This window comes from Eublepharis macularius, chromosome 4 (genome assembly GCF_028583425.1).
Source record: "Eublepharis macularius isolate TG4126 chromosome 4, MPM_Emac_v1.0, whole genome shotgun sequence".
Classification (NCBI taxonomy): Eukaryota; Metazoa; Chordata; class Lepidosauria; order Squamata; family Eublepharidae; genus Eublepharis; species Eublepharis macularius.
This window is the reverse complement of record NC_072793.1, coordinates 80801167-80821070: the sequence shown is the minus strand read 5'-3', so window position 1 is coordinate 80821070 and position 19904 is coordinate 80801167. Positions and strand designations below refer to the sequence as shown.

General features: G+C 47.4%; 1 protein-coding gene across 2 annotated transcripts in view; it reads left to right on the top strand.

Annotated features, from left to right (window-relative positions):
- FLT4 (fms related receptor tyrosine kinase 4) overlaps positions 1 to 19904 on the top strand; it is a 148140-nt gene that overhangs the window by 69278 nt on the left and 58958 nt on the right. For both annotated transcript variants that reach the window (XM_054976285.1, XM_054976286.1), the window contains 5 exons: positions 8639 to 8751; positions 10554 to 10716; positions 14521 to 14660; positions 17487 to 17658; positions 19362 to 19479. In XM_054976285.1, the coding sequence (XP_054832260.1) occupies positions 8639 to 8751; positions 10554 to 10716; positions 14521 to 14660; positions 17487 to 17658; positions 19362 to 19479 (706 nt within the window). The remainder of the gene's footprint in view (positions 1 to 8638; positions 8752 to 10553; positions 10717 to 14520; positions 14661 to 17486; positions 17659 to 19361; positions 19480 to 19904) is intronic.

Genomic DNA, 19904 nt, shown 5'->3' with positions numbered 1-19904 from the left:
TATTTATATCCTGGTGGGTAGACATGTCTAATTAATATCAAAACTGGAGTACTGAACTGGCATTAAATTTATATCCAGATCTCTTGTTTATTTAACCTGCCTTCTCACAGATATTATATACAAATAGTGCAGTACTAAACTAGCAATAGGCCAGAGTTTTTGAACAACTCACGGGGCTAAAGTAATCTTTAAGAAAGGAAATATTTTAACTAAGGAAAAAACAAAGAGAATATAGATCAGGGATACTGAGATACAGAAACAAGAATAGCAAACAAACTTTTCTGAAACGTTCTGCCAAACAAGATGGTACATTTTGCCAGTATGATCCTCTCACTGTGAGAACACAGCTGCTGAGAACTGAGAGCCAAACTACAAGTGACGCCTGACACAGGTTGGACACTAGTTGGCTTCCCTCAAGTTTTGATGGGAAATGTAGGCATCCTGGTCTTGCAGCTGTAATGGAGAGCCAAGCTGTAAAACCAGGACGCCTACATTTCCCATCAAAACTTGAGGGAAGCCGACTAGTGTCCAACCTGTGTAAGATGTCACTTGTACTTTGGCTCTAAGTTCCCAAACATGCTGGGGCCCTTGGCATGGAAGGAGGAGGGGCTCCAGCTCCACCATTTTACCAGTCAAAATAGGTTTCAGAGGCATTATTTACTGGGGGGGAGGGGGTGCTGCACATGCTGTTTGGCAGGTCATGCACATGATCTCATGTGTGCAGTTGGGCATGAAGGTGGGGTGAGCAAATAAATGCAAGCGTGACTCGAGTTAGAGGAAGTCTTCTTGGGCTGGACTCTAGAGGAAGACTTCAGACTTTGCATAGGGAATGGTCAGGATACAGGCAACTATAACTGGCCATTATGGGATAAAATATATCTGTATATGCTTGGAATTGCAAAAAGTTAACTGGTAAGTTTCAACATCAATCTACACATGCTTACTTAGAAGTAAGTCTCATTTTTCTAGTGGTGATTTTTGCCAGGTAAGAGCAGAGAATACTGTATTAATTGCAGTCAGGAATTTTATGAAGTGAGCGCACCCACTAAAAACATTCTGCCTCAACTGTTGCCATTGAAAGATCATGTTGCATTATAAATCTGATTTTATATTTAAAAACTCTCTGTTGGATTGCCTATTTATCCTAAATCTTCTAGAGAAGGAAAGAGCAATAAGATTTGCCTGACGCACTGCCTGAAAATAGTTTATTCTTAAAGGCAAGAAATTCATGCTACAAAACAACCTGAATCAACTTATGCATGGCTGCAGATGGATCAGAACTGACAACACAGAAGGGAAAGGCAGACAGTCATATTCCCTTAAATGTCATTACCTAGTGCCCCAGCTCAGGGTGTCAGACTCAGAATGGCTGAGTCATGAAGCTGTGATGCCTGAAAGAAAATATAATTATCCATGCTGAAGAAATGAGCATTATTATCTAAATTCAGGTTTGTGTTTATATATCATATTTGCATCGTGTTCTTTTTACCGCCTATGGCCGAGAGGGAGAGGAGCGGGAAAGAACGCACGGCAAAATAACATGCACACACACACCGGCTGGGTGAAAATGGCCACAACTTTTATTAACATAACAACAGCAACAGGAGTATTGGCGCAGCATGTGGATCGGATCCTCCGAACTGCATCGGCTGACCCGCCTGCCAGCCGATGACCCCCCGCCCCCCCCAGTCGCCGGCTGAGGGGGGGAACCAAGGAGTGGCATTGTAAAGGGGGGGTCACCTGGTGTACACCCTTGTTGATCCCCCTGCCACCTGGGAGGGAGAATGCCCCGGCAGCCCCCGAGCTGGGCGTGCCTTCATAACTCCCTCCCAAGATTCCTTATGGGAATCCCCTCCCTGGGGAGCCTGCAACCGAGGGCCCGGCTCCCCACCAAATGGGATCCGATCCAATGCCCAACCGCCTAAAAGTTGTGACAAATGAACAAGCAAAAGAACAGGGAGAGGAGGGAGGGTGTCCGCCTGCTGAAGACGAAGTGGGCGGGGGCGGGTCCGGCAGCCAGCTAAATACCTGGCCTCCGGACCTTGGAGGAGACCGCCTCGGAGCCCGTGGCCCGCCCCACCCACTGTCGGCTCGACTCCGGGCCGCCACGATTGGCTGGCCCGAAGTTTGAACCGATTGGTCGCTGGCTCGCCCGGGGCATGCCGGGCGAGTCAGCGAGCAGGGCCGTCGCCGCGATCCCCACTCCTCCGCCCGCCAGCGGCAACGGGTGGTGCAGGTAAGTCTGGGCCCCCCATTTACCGCCTATGGCCGAGAGGGAGAGGAGCGGGAAAGGACATGCGGCAAAATAACATGCACACACACACCGGCTGGGTGAAAATGGCCACAACTTTTATTAACATAACAACAGCAACAGGAGTATTGGCGCAGCATGTGGCTCAGATCCTCCGAACTGCATCGGCTGACCCGCCTGCCAGCCGATGACCCCCCACCCCCCCGTCGCCGGCTGGGGGGGAACCAATGAGTGGCATTGTAAAGGGGGGGTCACCTGGTGTACACCCTTGGTGATCCCCCTGCCACCTGGGAGGGAGAATGCCCCGGCAGCCCCCGAGCTGGGCGTGCCTTCATAACTCCCTTCCAAGATTCCTTATGGGAATCCCCTCCCTGGGGAGCCTGCGACCGAGGGCCCGGCTCCCCACCAAATGGGATCCGATCCAATGCCCAACTGCCACAAGAGCCACAAGTGGCTCCCGCCAACACTCCTAACGCTGTAGCCACTCCAGCAGGCTGTCCCGCAGATCCTGCAACCAGATGTCATTTCCCCAGCTGGAGAGATGAACCCCATCCTGACGATAAAGGGGGGCCACGCGATGTGAAATGTCCTAGTGAGTGATCAGGGAGCCCCCAACCGCAGTGATGTGCTGGCCCATGGCGTGCGCCAGCTTCTGCCTGATGGTTTCCACCTTCTTGGGGCAGTGCACCCCCCGCCAAACACATCTCTGGAGTAAGGATGTGTGACCAAAGGATGGAGGTCTGAGGAAAGAGTTCCTGCAGGTAATCCAGATCCGCGTACATGGCCCGCTTCAGCTCCGGACCCTCACACTTGCCCAGATAGTTCTCACCCAGTTGTATGACCAACACATCTGGAGGGCCCGAATGGCACGCCTGCTGCCACAACATGGGGACCAGGGCCTTCCAGAGCATTCCCCGCACTCCGAGCCAGCGAAGGCAGAGGTGTTCTTCAAGCCCCACGTGTCTGCCCCAGCCAGATGACTCCGCATACTTGCCAGCCCAGTGCACGATGCTGTGCCCACAGATCCACACTGTCCTCCTCCGCCCTGCCAAAGAAAAGCATGCAACTGAAAATTAACGACAGGCTCCGCCCGCTGGGCGAATGTAGGTCCGAAACGCCTGGGACCGCCACCGCCCAATGGCTTTTATGGCCGCGGCAGGCAAGCCGCGCCCATGTGCCTCCGTAGCTGCGCCGATGCGGAAGGAATGTGTTCTGAAATCCTAGGAGGGGAACCCTAGGGCCCGAAAGCAGGAGCGCAAGACAGCCGCGAACTGGTAGTGGGTAAGGGGCGAGTGGTCCTTGTGCAGGAGGAATGGCCCGTGGAGATCAGGCCGCAGTCCCAGGTAAGCTCCCACCGCCCGGACAGGGCACAGGACCCGGTTGGTGGAGGGCCACAGAGTGACGGTGTGCCCCTTCCCCCGCTGATCCGTCTTGGAGAGGCGCACGGTGATGGAGACCCCACGGGGGGTCCACTTGACGTCGCTGTCCCGCAGGGCCCGGGCCCCAGTATCCGACCGGGAACCCGCCACCAGTTCGCCAACCCGGAATGCCCCAAAGAAGGGTAATGAAAAGGCCGTGCGGAACAGCTGGGCCTCGAAGGGGAACCAACAAAGGTCAGGAACCATGCGGAGGATCCCCCCCAGCATGGCCAAGGTGATGGGTCGCCTGTGGTCTGGAGGAGGGGGGGGCAACTGTGCCCAACCCTCCAATGCTTTGCAAACCAAGAAGCTGCCACAAGGGTCTGGGGAACCAGCTGCTTTACAGAAGAACGCAATTGCTGCCATGTCCCTCCTCATGGTCCTAGTGGACAAGCCCAGCTTGCGAAGGTGGGCCAAATACCGCAGCACCATGTCTCGGGTTGCAGGCCACGCCGCCCCACCCCCACTGCCCTCGGAAAAGGATTGAAATCTGGATGCCGCTGCGGTGTAGGCTCGGAGGGTGGAAGGTGCCACCGAGCACAGTACTCCCTGCGTTATGGACTCCCTCCAATCTGCCACAGCTCCTCCAGGAATGGGTCGGGCACGCAACGAGCCTCCGGCGCCAGCGAGAAGAATCTCTCCATCTGGAAGCGAGATAACGCGTCTGCCAGGTCGTTATCTACCCCTGCTATGTGTCGGGCAGAGAAGGTGATGTTAGAGTGAAGACAGCATAATACTAAACGGCGGACCAAACGCATAACCTGCTCAGAGCGAGAAGACTGGCGGCAGATCACCTTTACCATTGCCATGTTGTCGCACCAGAATGTCACCCGCTTGTCCCGCAGGAGCTCCCCCCATATGGACACGGCCACCAGGATGGGAAATAGTTCCAGGAAGGTGAGATCTCGGAGGATTCCTGACCCCACCCACGAGTCCGGCCAGCGCTGGGTGCACCAGCACCCCTGGAAGTAGACCCCGAACCCCAGGCTGCCAGCTGCATCGGAGTGGACCTGCAGGTCCGTCCCCAGGTCCAGGGGGGCTTGCCAAAGGGAAACCCCATTGAACTTGCCCAAGAAATCCAACCAAACCCGCAAATCTGCTCTGAGGCCCGCGGTAATCCATATACGGTGGTGAGGGGCAGTCACACCCCGGCAGGCCTGAGCGAGCTGGGCGCAAAATGCCTGCCCCGGGGAAACCACCCTGCAGGCAAAATTGAGGTGGCCGATGACGGATTGCAGCTCCCTAAGGGTGCACTTCGAGCGGGGCAGGATGCTGGTGATCAGGTCCCGAAGGCAAGTGAGCTTATCCTCGGGGAGCCGGGACAGTCCGGCCACCGAGTCCAGCTCGATCCCCAAATAGGTGAGCCGAGAGGCAGGGCCCTCGGTCTTTTCCTGCGCCAGGGGGACCCCCAGTTCGGCGGCCAAGGCCTGGAAGGTGCCAAGCCGGGCGGCACAACATGAGCTGTTGGTCGGAGCCATGATGAGGAAGTCATCCAAATAATGAGTAATAAATGGAGACCCCATGCGGTCCTTAGCTGCCCATTCTAAAAAGGTGCTAAAGGTCTCGAAGGTCGTGCAGGCGACGGAGCACCCCAGGGGCATGGCCTTGTCCACGTACCAGCGATCTTGGAACTTAAAACCCAGCAGGCAATGATCCCCCGGGTGGACTGGCAGCAGCCGGAAAGCCGACTGGACATTGCACTTGGCCATGAGGGCCCCCCGCCCACAAGCCCTGACCAGGCGCACTGCATGGTCAAATGATGCATACTTGACCGCACATAAGTCAGGAGGGATGGCCTCGTTGACCGAAGACCCCCTGGGGTATGACAGATGGTGTATAAGCCGGAACTCCCCTGGGGCTTTCTTGGGGACTACCCCCAGGGGTGACACCCTCAGGTTGGGTAGGGGGGGCTGGAGAAGGGGCCTGCCACACGTCCGGCTGCTACCTCCTTAGCAATTTTGGCCGCCACCACCCCAGGGAGCTCCCTGGCGGATTTAAGATTCCCCGAGGAGGAAGCCACCTGCGGCCCTGTGTAAGGGATGCGGAAGCCTGTTGCGAATCCCTCCCTCAAATACTTCGCTGCCTCTCTGTTGGGGTAGCGCGCCAGCAAGGGGAGCAGGGCACGGAGGCGGACAGGGGTATGGGCAAGCCCCAGCCCTTTGAGGGGGGCACTAATTGCTGCTGGAGGGCTGGGTGGTGAAAGCGGCCGATCCCCCGTCCTTACGGGAATTATTGGAGGACCGGCCCCCTGAAAGGGGTGTGAGGAGGTCCCTCCCCGAGGGCAGGATGGGCGAGGGTGAGGCCCTCCACAGGAGTCACAATTGTGCTCGAAGCGGCATTTCGAGCGCTGGCATTTCCCATGATTATACTCCTAGCACACGCCCCGTGATTTGTCTCTGCGAGGCTGCCACCGCCCCCCCCTGAAGGGGGTCGCCCTTTCCCCTCATGTGCGGGCCTACCAGCCAGAGCCAGAGCTTCTGGCTAATGAGGTCCCAGCGGGCCCTGTGGTTGTGAGAGGCCCTTTTCCGGAAGGCCTCGTCATAATCCATGGCTGCGGATTCCCCAGCTAAGGCCCGTGCCCATAGGACACTCCCCAGGTGATTGATCAGGTGCCATCCCCGCTCGGGGTAAGCGGCCTGGATGACCCCCATATAGACTGTAAATCCCTCAAGCCAGTTGGCGAATGTCCGCTCGGCCACTTTCTTCTTGCCCCCCCCCCACGTGTCCCGCTTGGCCGGAGGCGCGCATCTCCCGTCCTCCGCCTCTGGACGGAGTAGGGAACGGACGTCTACATAGTAGCCATCCAATATGCGCTCCCTGACCCTGCGTGCTAAATGAATCCCCAGGGGGTCCTCGTCGCCCGTGAAAGCTGAAGCCCGTGAAGGGGGTTCCGCGGGGCCTCCCTAGGGTCACCCTCCCCTGGCCGGGTCTTGTCCCTCCTCCGCTGGGCCCAGCCTGGGAGACCTGGGACCCTGGCTGCCACCTCCCAATAGTCCTCCCCTGCCGCCCCTTCGTCCAAGGAAGAGGACTCACCTGTGGTCCAGTCGCTGTCTGTCTCCTCCTGCTGATGGCGCCGTCCCCTCTTCTTACGAGATGTCCTCTTCCGCTTGGCTGGCCTCCGGCATTCCCCACTGCTGCTGCTCTCCGAGCTGGGGGGGGAACGAGCCTCTCGCTGCCAGGCAGCTCCGCGGCCTCTCTTTGACTTCTCCCGCGGTTTACGTTGGGGGACCTCGACAGGCTCTGAGGCAGGCTGAGCTGCCCCAGCCCCGGAGTTCCCCAAGTGCTTGACTCGCGCTGTAAGGCGCTCCAAGGCCCGGGAAATGTCTAGCAAGGCACTGGGGCTGGCCTCCCCTGCAGTCTGCCGAGGCTTAGCCCGCCCCGCTGCCTGAGCTTTAGGCCCTCCTGCTGTGGCCGCCTTCCAGCTGGTCACCTGTTTGCCCCTTGATGTGGTCTCCCCCAACTCGAGGTCGCTTGGTGCTGCCCTTCTGCCAGCTGCCACCCTCCTCCTGGACAAGAGTGGGGTGGCGGGTGCTGGCCTGCTGCCGGCCGCTTGCCTCCCCGCGGACCTGGGCTTGCTGCCCGTATCGCCCCCCCTCCCACGAGGGGGGCTTATTGGGCGCCCCTTTGGGCGTTTTCCCAGCCCACGCGGGTGGGACGCGTGCACGAGGCCTGGCCCCTGCTGAGGCACCCCTCTTGCCTGGTGCCAGGGACCCGCCCCCAAATACCAGCAAGGCCGGGGAGGACTTGGGAAGCTGGGCAAGCGTGAAGATTGGGGGCACGAGTGCTGCCGCTGCTTGGCACCCGCCCTGCTGGCCCCTCGTTGGTCGTCTCATCGCCCCCCTGCCGGACGTGGCTCGACCGCCCACGCCTGCCGGAGCCTCCTCCCGGGCGCCTCTCCTTCCGCCGGGCTCGCAGGAACTGGGTTCAGGAGCCGCGAGGGGCTCAGCGAAACCCCTCGGCAACCTGATCAGCCGCGCCTTGCCCGGGCTTCCGACGCCTCTTCTGCTCTTCCTCTTCGGTTCTTCGCTCCTCAGTCTTCGTCTTCTCCCGCATGCGGAGCCGTCCGCTCTGTCCGCCTGCCGAAGACGAAGTGGGCGGGGGCAGGTCCGGCAGCCAGCTAAATACCTGGCCGCCGGACCTTGGAGGAGACCGCCTCGGAGCCCATGGCCCGCCCCGCCCACTGTCGGCTCGACTCCAGGCTGCCACGATTGGCTGGCCCGAAGTTTGAACCGATTGGTTGCTGGCTCGCCCGGGGCATGCCGGGCGAGTCAGCGAGCAGGGCCGTCGCCGCAATCCCCGCTCCTCCACCCGCTGGCGGCAACGGGTGGCGCAGGTAAGTCTGGGCCCCCCAATTCCCAAGAAACTCAGAGTGGTTGTTGTTCACAGGGGCTATCCTTGTTTATCTTCACAAAAAAACTGATGTAGATTAGGCTGAGTGATCTCACCAGCTTTCCCTGATTTAGTTCAAATCTCGAGCCATTATAGCACATTATTAGCTTACCAAATATTAGGACAGATTTAGGAATGACAGTAACAAACCAGAATAAAACACTCAACTGAAATTAAATATTAAGCAACCCAAATGAAGACAAATAGTTTTTTTAGCCTTACAGCTATCCATAGGTCATCTGGCTGGATTAGCTGAAACACAGGTAAAATTCTAGAATTCCTTACCATGTCTGGTCAAAGATGTGTTGTTTGCATTCTGGGCATTGTTTAGTTATTAAGCTTGATAGTACTGCAGGAGAGATAGGACTCCAAAAAGTAACCTAAGGCAGTGATAATAATATGAGGCTGTATACACTTCTCACCCAACCTCATATTGGTGGCAAGCACAGTACCATTCCATATAGATTTTATCTAGTTCAAAAATGCTAGGAAGAGAAAATAATCACATTTTCCCTATTTCTCTATTTTCCATTATTCTGCTGCTACTATTCTCTAATCTTTCTCCACTCCTGTTTCTCAGATTTTGAACAGCCATTCATCAACAAGCCAGAAACTCTTCTTATCTATAAGAAGGAGAATATCTGCATTCCGTGCCTGGTATCCATTCCAGACCTTAACATCACTTTGCTTTCGGTAAGAAACCTCTTGTAGAATGACTCAGAGTCAGGACTCTGTCTTGTTTCAATTTTATTAGTTAAAGGAGGAATAGAGAATATACAGGGAATAGGAGCCCAACAGTGGACTCCTAAGCAGAGTTACTCCAGTCTAAGACCATTAATTTCAATGAGCTTAGACTGGAGTAACTGTTTAGGATTGCACTGAAAAAGAGGCAAAAAGAGAACCTGCGAAAGCTGTTATCCATGAGAATTCTAAGTGATATTTCTCATTTTTTCCTTCATTTTGGCCTCTGTTTTCTTTTGCAGTTTTTGGATTCCCTGTGGGTTATTCGGCATTGTTAATGATATTTCTGAAGGGTTATATTACTATTATTTACAATTTTCAGGGCAGGGTGAACATTCTGGAGAGGAAAGGAGCTTTTTTACGCCAAGGAAACTCAACACACATATTCTGCTCTCTATGGATTCTGTATCTGGCACATCAAGAACAATTTATATAATTACCATTACCATAACAGTGTCCATGTCTGGAAGTTGTGTTGCCCTTCTGCAGACTGTAAGGGCCATTTCATACACTGGCCAAAATCATACGTTCATTGTAAAGCATAGTAAGTTTAAACTGCAATTGTAAATTTACTTTCCTGCTTGGCCAATTCAAAACATAATGCAATTGCCAGAAAGCTGACGCATTTAAAATGCTCTTTTAGTTTTTAAAACTTACACATCTATAGCCAAAGAGAGACTGACAAGTGCTAAGTGGTCATTATTCAAAAGCAAAGGATTGGGGGCTGTTATTTTACTTTGGTTCTAACTGTAAATGTTTTAATCTATTATTGTAAGGTGCCTTGAACCACAAAAAAGAGGGAATAAAAATGTTTTAATAAAATAAAAAATAGAGGAAGCTGTAGCCAATCATGGCTCCCTGATGAGTATACTCACATGACATGCTCAGAAAATGTATGCTTGTGCAACATTTTTAAGTATACACTAAAAACATATTAGGTGTGCATGTAAAAATATAAAGTGTGACGGTCTCCTTGCCAAACTACATGGAAAACAGGGCTGATTTCAGTGGGCATAGATGGCAGAAACTGCATAGGATTGCTCTGACCATTACTTAAGAGGCTTGCACAGTGTACCCTATCCTTCCTTGGCTGCTTTTTCTATCCTGCCTCCCCCTCACATGTATGCCAATTCAGAATTTAAAAATATTCATGTGATAAAAGCTTCATCAGAAAATGCTTTTGGTTTTATGTAGGGAGGCGTTTATGAAAACAGCCACAGAAAAAACATACCTGTGGTAGTTTCTAACAATGTTTCTGGTGGGTCTTTTTATTATTTTTCCCCTTCTTAAATGAAAAACATTTACGTTGGAACTGTTTAAATATTATTGATAGCTAGTGTAGATCAAGGGTTATGGATAAAATGTCTTTTGAACCATAAATAGGTTAAATACATTACCTATATGGTAACTTTGTTTGTACTGGCAGCCAACAATATTCAACATATTTTTACAATTTTACAATTGTTTGCCATGGCATGCTGTAGAAACCATTTAATATAATTATCACTCTTGGTTTTGCCCTCACTTGACTTTCCTATAGCCCCATTGTTGCCGCCCAACTTTGAATACCTAGATCTTGTCCCCGCCTGTATTATTGGGTATATGGAATTTCTGTGATGACCTTTGGTTTGTACAAACCATCAAGAATGATTGACTTTGGAGCAGAACATTCTTGAAAGAAATAGAGGATGAAGCCATAATGTTAAAACTGTGCATTTCTTAAAACAGTGTTAAAATATGTCTTTTATTTCTAGACAACCTCTATCATCTACCCAGATGGAAAGAATATTCTCTGGGACAATAAAAGAGGAATGTTGGTTCCCACCTTACTGATCAAGGATTCCCTATATGTTCAGTGTGAAACTTACATTGATAAGAAATCCTTCAAATCCAGCTTCTTCCTTGTCCACATTGCAGGTGAGTTTCATCATCATCGTCGTCGTCGTCGTCGTCGTCTGATGTTCAGTGTTCACACATGATGCTGCCTTTTACTGCTTAGGACCCTTGGTCTATCAGCCTCAGTATTGTCTCTCTGACCCTCCCCAAGGTCTCAGGTGGAGATCTTTCACATCTCCTGTTATCTAGCTGTTTAACTGGATATCTGGGAGACTTTCTGCATGCAAAGCAAATGCCCTTCCACTGAGCCACAGTCCCTCCCCAAAGAACTTTGCGTGCATTACTACAGTCTTCTTTTAATAGAGAAAGCCCGTGGGTCAGTGCACAGTGCACAGAAACTTGTTTTTTACTAATATTTCAGTAAGGTGGCAGCTTATGTGCATGTGTTTTACGTTAAAGGTTTTAAAGGTTCATATTTATTTTATTTTATTGTGTATTTATTTGATTTTTAAATCACTTCTCTTTGGTTAAAAACTCCAAGCAGTTCACATCAATCAATTACATTAGTTAAAATCAACAAAACATAATAAAATGCCGATAAAATTCAAATAAAACATGTAACACAATAATCTTGCCATGAAAACCCCACCAGCAGTCACCATAAGTCAGCTATGACTTGAGGGCCTCTCCACACAATAAAAAAATATACAAAACCACACTAATTCCAGCCCTAGACTATAAAAGCCTACAGATAAATATTGTGGTGTAGATTGTCAAGGTAATGTCTTATTAATTATAGCAAATTTCAGTTTTCTGTTATAAATTGCTTGCACGTTTTGTTTTTTTATTAGTAATTTATTTTAAGGGTTATTATATATATAATTTCATGGGTGAGGATATTTCTACCTAATTTTTTCTTTTTCAGGTCTTTGAAATTTGTTTTACCAAACTGTTTTTAATTATCTTATGTAGTGATGATCAATGGTCATACAATACATAATTCTTCCTCTACTAAATTATTACAGTAATCTGTACAATATAGAAGACAGACCAGTATCATTAAATTCAGATTACATATGGAGTGTTGAGCCTGCTGGCAGAGGCATGCCTAAGGCCACCTGGTAAATTAAGATTAGAGATAATGTTTGTACCAGCAGCAACCTCTTTGCTCTCTTAACTGCTACTCCACATCAGCTCAGAGTTGCTCTCTCTAACGCTGCGCTTGCTAAAGATGTCCTTGTAATACGGAAACTTTATCACATATGAGGTTTAAATCACAGTTTGTTTAAATTGCCTTATAGTATGAATGTAAAGCCTACTTTGGCCAGACCACTGTTCATGTTACAAATGCTTCTTCTTTGTGCACTCATAGTTTTAAAAGCACATTTGCCATAGATTAAGAGCTTTACAGTTTCTCATAAACTTTAACAACAGCCTTTTGATTTAGGCTATTAACATTGGATTGGATCCAGACTAAATAGGTAATTTCCACCAATTTCCGCACTGCCGATCACTCTCATATGCACTGCATATCTTATATAAGCACAGACTTTCTACTCTGGGTAATCTTCACTTGTGTGTGTTATGTGCCATCAAGTCGTCTCTGACCTATGGCGACCCTATGAATCAAAGACCTCCCAAATGTCCTATCATTAACAGATTTGCTCAGATCCCGCAAACGGAAGGATGTGGCTTCTTTTATTGAGCAAGCCATCTTGTTTTAGGTCTTCCTCTTTTCCTACTGCCTTCCACTTTTCCTAGCATTATTGACTTTTCCAGAGAATCTTGTCTTCTCATCTCATCTTCACACTCGGGTACAGGTTTTCTTATATTTAGCATGCATAGTGCTGGAGCCAATGGATGTCCTCCTCAGCTAGTTCCACATAGTAACATCCTAAACTGGTATTCTCAGGGTCTTACTCACATATATTCAGTGGGACTTACTCCCAGGAAAGTGTTCTTAGACTTGCACTGAGACTGACTTTAAAAGCCACACTGATTTATTGCGTGATCTATTTCTTCGGGTCTCAGACAGTTCCTGATGATCACAGTGCTTCTTATCTAGCATAAACTGCACCATATTTTGCTCAGGTGTTCATGCTGTCTAGCAGTTCAGAAAGGATATTTTTTTAACTAAAAAGCTTTCCAAACCCTGTGACTACGGAATTTCAGTGTTATTAAACTGATTTTTTCCTGCTCAGTTCCTATGTAATAATAATAATATAATAATAACATTTGATTTATATACTGCCCTTCAGGACAACTTAATGCCCACTTACTGCGGTTTACAAAGTATGCCATTATTATCCCCACAACAAAACATGCTGTGAGGTGGGTGGGGCTGAGAGAGCTCCAAGAAGCTGTGACTAGCCCAAGGTCACCCAGCTGGCTTCAAGTGGAGGAGTGAGGAATCAAAACTGGCTCTCCAGATTAGAGTCCCGCACTCTTAACCGCTACACCATAGCTGGCTCTCATATTTGTTCCTGGAGCAATATTAATGCTCCTAATTTGAAGTGCTGTAGTTTTCTTCCAGTAGTAGTAATAGTAGTTGTTGCTATTAATAATTTCATCCCTATCCCTCCTCCAAAAAGCCCAGGACAAATGTACATCATGTTGGCAGAGCTGTAAATAACGCAGCGATAGTTACGCAGTACTGATTAAAGGTGTAAAAGAGTTTGTTTAGGAACTGCATATCGGATAGTAAAGAGGAGAGACAGAGAGAGATCCTGTCTGACTACATAGTAGAGTGTGTGAGAGAGGAGAGGGCATATATTGCCCTGTTTAGCCCAATAGGAGACAAGTCAAGGAAATGACCTTTAGGAGACAAGAGAAGTGCTGCCCTCACTGTCCTATCTAACTGATCCTTGCTGCCCCCTGTATGGAAGGGTCTTCTCCTCTTCTTCTTTCCTGTACACCAGACATTGCTATTTCCAACACATCATTCTTCCCTCTTCTGTTTTATCTTCATAACACCCCAATGAGTTAGACTTAGGCGGAGAGAGAATGCTTGATATAACTGGATATAATAATAAATCCAGACTTCTGTAGTATACAAAGAGAGATATAAAAATAAATGTATAAAATGGTTTTCCTTTATTAATGTAATTAATGTAGGAATTATTTTATTTTCAAGTAATGTTGTGGGATCAGAGTTTATAACGGGCTTGAAGTGACCAGGCTGGAGTTCCATCCTCTGCCACCCCTCAATAGGGTGGCAGTGGCAGGAAGAGGGGGCGAAATGGCATCATGTGACACCTCAACATCACTTCTGGCTGTGTACCTGGAAGTTATATCACCACACTGCAAAATCTAGGGATTTTCCTAATCTCCTTGATTTTTACCATAGAGTTTCAAGGAAATCCTAGAACACTCTGTGGTGCAGCAACATAATTTCTGGGGACATCGGCAAAACTGATGTTGCAGAATTGTGCAATGCTATTTTGCCAGGTTTAACCCCTCCACCCCGTCTCCTAGGGGTTACCAGTGCTGTCCTGGCAACCCTACTGGCTAGTCAAAATTAACATTTAGCTACCAAACCCAGCTACAACTTGTAGACCATTGTTTCCAGTGGTGCACAAGTGCAAGTATTCAAATACAGCATTTTAAACATTAAAGTAAGCCCCACTTGCATGCTATTTTATGAGTAAATCCATGCCAACAGAAATCAAGGTAGGGGGCTAGAACACCCAGATCGACAGAAGTATAATATGATTAGCAGTTAGTCACAGATTTAAGTAAATCTACTGACAGCTAGTGAATCTGTGAAGTCTGAATTTTAACAGTTTTTGCACAATTGCAGCAAATGTGGTTTTCCCAGAATCTTAGGGAAAAAAACAGTTACAGCTTGCTTAAGTGTCCCCCCCCCCTTACTCCTTTTTATACTAGGAAATGAACTTTATGACATTCAGTTGTTTCCAAGGAAAGCAATGGAACTGCTGGTTGGAGAAAAGCTAGTTCTCAACTGCACAGTCTGGGCTGAGTTTAATTCCGGAGTAGATTTCCATTGGGACTACCCTGCAAAACAGGTATGAAATAAAATGTATCTCATTCCACAGGTGGGCATTCCAGGTTCACTGGACTGTTTGTGCAGATTTTTTTACCCTTGATAGCACAGGAGAAAGCCTGACATTCATGCATGCTTAAGAAATCTAATGCACATTTAACATCCCCTGAAATTCCAACCACGTTCCCTGCTGTCTCCTGTGCTCCCTGGAGCAAAGAGAAAAATGAAATACTGCTTTCCCAAAGAGATGCTAATCTAATTTATTCTTGTGGTATCTTTGATATGAAGGAAGAGATCTGAAACTAGAAAGAAAGCATCTTGTCCCGGGTTATAGAATTACATCTTGAGGATTGTCTCCCTCTGTAATGCACAATGTGTTGCCTGATAGACCAGTGTTATAATAATAATAATAATAACAACATTCGATTTATATACCATCCTTCAGGTATATATGCTGTGTGGTGCTTGGCTGGATCCCTCAGCTGATGCCTCTCCAAACTTTTCACTGTACCTTTCTAGAATGTGATGAAAAGTTTGCTTGGGGAGGGGGGGAATCAAATACTACATCCCACCTAAGCATCAGCATTTTAATCCTCCTCTGCTTGCTCCCCTTCCAGGAAACTTCTCACTTCATCCCTAGTGGGACATGGTGAAAAGTTTTGCAGAGAAGTGGGATCAGAATGCTGTCTCTTAGCTGGTTGGCATTCTGATCTCTTCCCCCCTCTTCATGAGGCAGTGTACTGACCATGTGCCCCCCTTCCACATTCTCACTGTGTTCGAGGGATACAGAAAGAACATGGAGGGGGAGATGCACAATGCCACCTTTCAGCAGCATTCTGACCTCCCTCATACACATATGCACTAGGGACATTTCCCCATTGCATCCCAAGGGCTTACATTTGCAAGGGGTGCAACAGTGAAATGTTTTACACTTGTAAACACCAAAAAAATCCTCCATTGTATCCCTTAAGCTTGCTTGCAAAAGCACCTGGGATGCAACAGAAAATTTTTCCATGGGGGAGTAAGGCATCCCACCTCTCAGACGAGATAGCATCTGAGAAGCAGCTTTCTGACCATCATCATCCCTGACAGTTACAGGGGCTGAGTAGCCTACTTAGCTCCAGTCAAGATCCATTATGGCCCACCTAACTGTTTTGAGTTCTGCACCCCTGCTATACCCACATTGTAGTGGTAATCGAAAGTATATAAGACTTTGTGCACAGATGTATTGCCCTATTTGGCTATCATGTCTAATGTCTTAAATCCTCCATAATAGCTGAATCTTACACAAATCTGTTGAGCTCCCTTTTAAATCCATCTAATCCTGTGGTCATCATCATATCTCATGATAGTGAGTTCCCCAAGTCAACAACTCACTATGTCAGTAGTATTTCCTTTTGTCTGTCTTGAATCTACTGCCAATCTGTTTCATAGGATTGTCCTGCGTTTGAGTTTGAGCCAACTTAGTGTAGTGGTGAAGAGTGTGGGACTCTAATCTGGAGAACCAGGTTTGATTCCCCAGTTTTGCACTTGAAGCCAGCTTGGTGACCTTGGGTCAGTCACAGAGCTCTCTCAGCCCCACCCTCCTCACAGGGCGTTTGTTTGTTGTGGGGATAATAATAACATACTTTGTAAACCACTCTGAGTAGGTGTTAAGTTGTCCTGAAAGGTGATATATAAATCGAACGTTGTTGTTGTTGTTGTTGTATTATAGGAGAGGGAAAAACATTTCTCTGTATCCACTTTCTCTACACCACACATAATTTTGTAGACCTCTATCATGTCACCCTTCAATTACCTTTTTATAAGCTCAGATGCTCCAACCCCAGGATTATTTTAGTTTTCCTTTTCTATACTTTCCCCATCTTTTTGGTGTCTTTTTTGTGATGTGGTGACCAGAACTGTAAACAGTTTTCCAAAATATCAAGTGGGGGTGTCTCTCTTTTGCTAGTCCATGTGAAGCATTCTGTGTATATGGAGCAGTTAAAGTAGAGGAAAAAACCTCTGCCCATGCTATTTTGACATGGGAAATGGCTTGAGGGGGGAGGGAGGAGGCCCTTTTCATAGCAGTTTTCTGAGATCATTTGGGCTCTCCATTATTTTTAAACTGCCATTCGCCACAGCTGCGATGTGGCTGTGAACAGCCCCATTTTTTAAAAAACCTGCACATCTACAGAGACCCTCCGATATCTAGCATAACAATTTGAGTATGACAGATGTCCAGCATAATGAAACCAGATAGACAAAGAAACACATTTTATTGGGAAATAAATTATTACCTTTCACCCTCTATTTAATATTTAATAAAAATGGTTAGTAAAACAGTAATCAGTAATGCCCTGCAGCTAAAATACTGTTTAAACACAGAAAGGACTTGGCATATAATTACACTGGTTTTTTATTCTTATTTTGGGCAATATTACTCCGTGCATTAAATAGATTTTAAAAGGTGCTAAGACCTTGTTTTATTTTTTCCCTTAAGGAAAGCTCCAAATCTCTCTGCCTAGTTTTCTCCATCTGGGCTGTATTGTTTCAGCCTGCTTAATGTTTAATATTCCTGCATAAAATCCCAACACAGAAAATTCACATTTGAGAGAGAAGAGTTGTTGACCATCTCCTTCATGATGTGCTCATTTTCTGTATGTTGGAATCTGTGTGGATTCAGTCCTAGGAGCCTGTAACTGAAGTCTGAAATCATACACCACAAATGAAGGAGTCCCATCCCAGTGAGAATTAGACCTTTAATACTCTTTCATCTTTTAAGCAGAAAAATTGAATGCTTCCATTTGGAGAACTTTCTTCAAGTTTTACCCATTTTTCCCTTTGCTTCTGTCACTTTTTCTGGCAGATGAACCGGGAAGTCACAGAACTGCCAGAGAGACGCTCCCAGCAGACACATACTGAGCTCTCCAGCATCCTGATCATCCAAAATGTGAGCCAGCAGGATGTGGGGAAATATACGTGCATGGCTAGCAATGGGGAGCAGATCTTCAAGGAGAGCATAGATGTCATCGTACATGGTAAAAACCACAAACTCAGGCTGAGAAAACCTTTTCAGGTGTTTAGAGTATTTACACAGCAGGATACTGTTTTGAAGGCAGATTACCTCCTCTTGAAACAACAATCAGATGAGAAGAGGTATGTTTAATAACAAGAGAATCCAGGGACAGAGCAGGTAGGGAAAACCTCCTATCAAGAATAGGGTTGCCAGCAGCCTGGAGAAGAAATGTCCAGTCCCTTTAATCGAGGTTAATAGGATGTTATTTATCTCCTTGTCATGAAACTTTCAGTTAACCATTTCCACACATTAAACCTCTATTAAAGGGGCAGGGAATTTCTCTTCAGGTCTACTTGGCAACACTAATCAAGGCTGGCATCTTTTTGTTCTCTGTTACTCACATGTCAGGGCGATAGCAGTATTATGAGAAATGAGAAATACCACACTCTCCATGAGTATAATCTGTAAAGGAGGGATTCAGTAGCCCTACTGTTGCCCAACATGAAATGGATTGACTTGATGAAAGAAGCCACAGCCTTCAGTTTGTAAGACCTGAGCAAGGCTGTTAATGTATTGTCGAAGGCTTTCACGGCCGGAGAACGATGGTTGTTGTGGGTTTTCCGGGCTGTATTGCCGTGGTCTTGGCATTGTAGTTCCTGACGTTTCGCCAGCAGCTGTGGCTGGCATCTTCAGAGGTGACTCAGCTCAACCCCACCCCTCCTGAGTAGATACAAATGACCTATATCTTTTCCACACTGTGACACTGAGAGATTTCTGTCTTTTGGTGCTACACCTCTGAAGATGCCAGCCACAGCTGCTGGCGAAACGTCAGGAACTACAATGCCAAGACCACGGCAATACAGCCCGGAAAACCCACAACAACCAAGGCTGTTAATGATAGGATATTTTGAAGGTCATTAATTCATAGGGTCACCATAAGTCGGAAGCAGCTTGACAATATGTAACACACACACCCCAGTCAGAGAAAGCCAGATAGGTGCTATTGGGAGTGGGCTACCTTTCTACTGAGTTAAGGCATATCATCAGGTAACAAAGTATTACCCGCATCACCATAAATGGCGTAATCTGTGAATGCTGCTTCCTAGTAACAACAATTCTGCAAAATGTAAGCATCTGATTATTATGATAATGGCACAATGGAGATAAAAACAGGCTGGAGGCCATGACATACAATCAAATCATGGACCACAAATAAGTGAAATCACAAGTCATGGATCTGGAAAAATGTATACGTTTTTATAGTGTATAAGTTTTTATAGTTTTTATAGTAATTGAAGGACAGGTACTTGTCCTGTTGTTTCCTATGTCATTCAACAGGAGGTATGTCATGTAAGCTTACCACTATCACTCATACAAAGCAAATTGTTAAGGTAAAAGATGTGGTAAGGTTAAAACATTAGTCCAATGAAAAACTATGTTCAGGCTAAGATGCACTAACATTGCCAAAGGATAGCAAAAACATATATGTTCCTAGTATCTGTTCATAGTATGAACAGGATTGCTAGCCTCTGTCCCTTTAACATATCTATATTTATTTATACATGTAACATATAAAGTGTGTCTGTATATACATCGTTCATTGGCTGAAAACTGAATCTTCTGTTATTTATTTGGGTTAAAGATATCTCTACTGTCGCCTCAGCAAGCTTCTTTGACAGCTTCTTCTCTACTTTCTCCCCTCTTATCTGACTCCTTTTTTCACAGAGAAGCCTTTCATCAATGTGGAGTGGAAGAAGGGCCCAGTAATAGAAGCAACAGCAGGAGATGAAGTTGTGAAGCTGCCAGTGAAAGTGGTTGCATACCCCCAGCCTGAGTTTCAGTGGTAATACATTCCTCTTCGCACACAGGCTTAGTAGGCTTTGGGGCTGTCGTATGTAGAGAGGGGACTGGGGTGTGTGGAAAGGGCTATTGTCATTAAGAAGGATCTTGCTGAAATCCGTTTGGGGAGGAAGGGCATTACTCTGCTACAATATGAGGAACTAGCTTTGGAATCCTGTTGTCTCCCATTCAATTACTAACCAAGGCCAATCCTGCTTAGCTGACAAGATCTGATGAGATCAGGCTTACCTGGGTGGTAGGTGTCTGTATAGACACACTCGCCTCATCAGTTCTTTTGGCAAACACACTCACACTCACATCACCCACCCACATACAAGTGCTGTCTCATGTTCCTGATCAGCTGGCTGCAATAAATCTGGAAAGTAAAGGAAGTAGCCAGCATGAACCACCATTTGACAATAGAAAAAG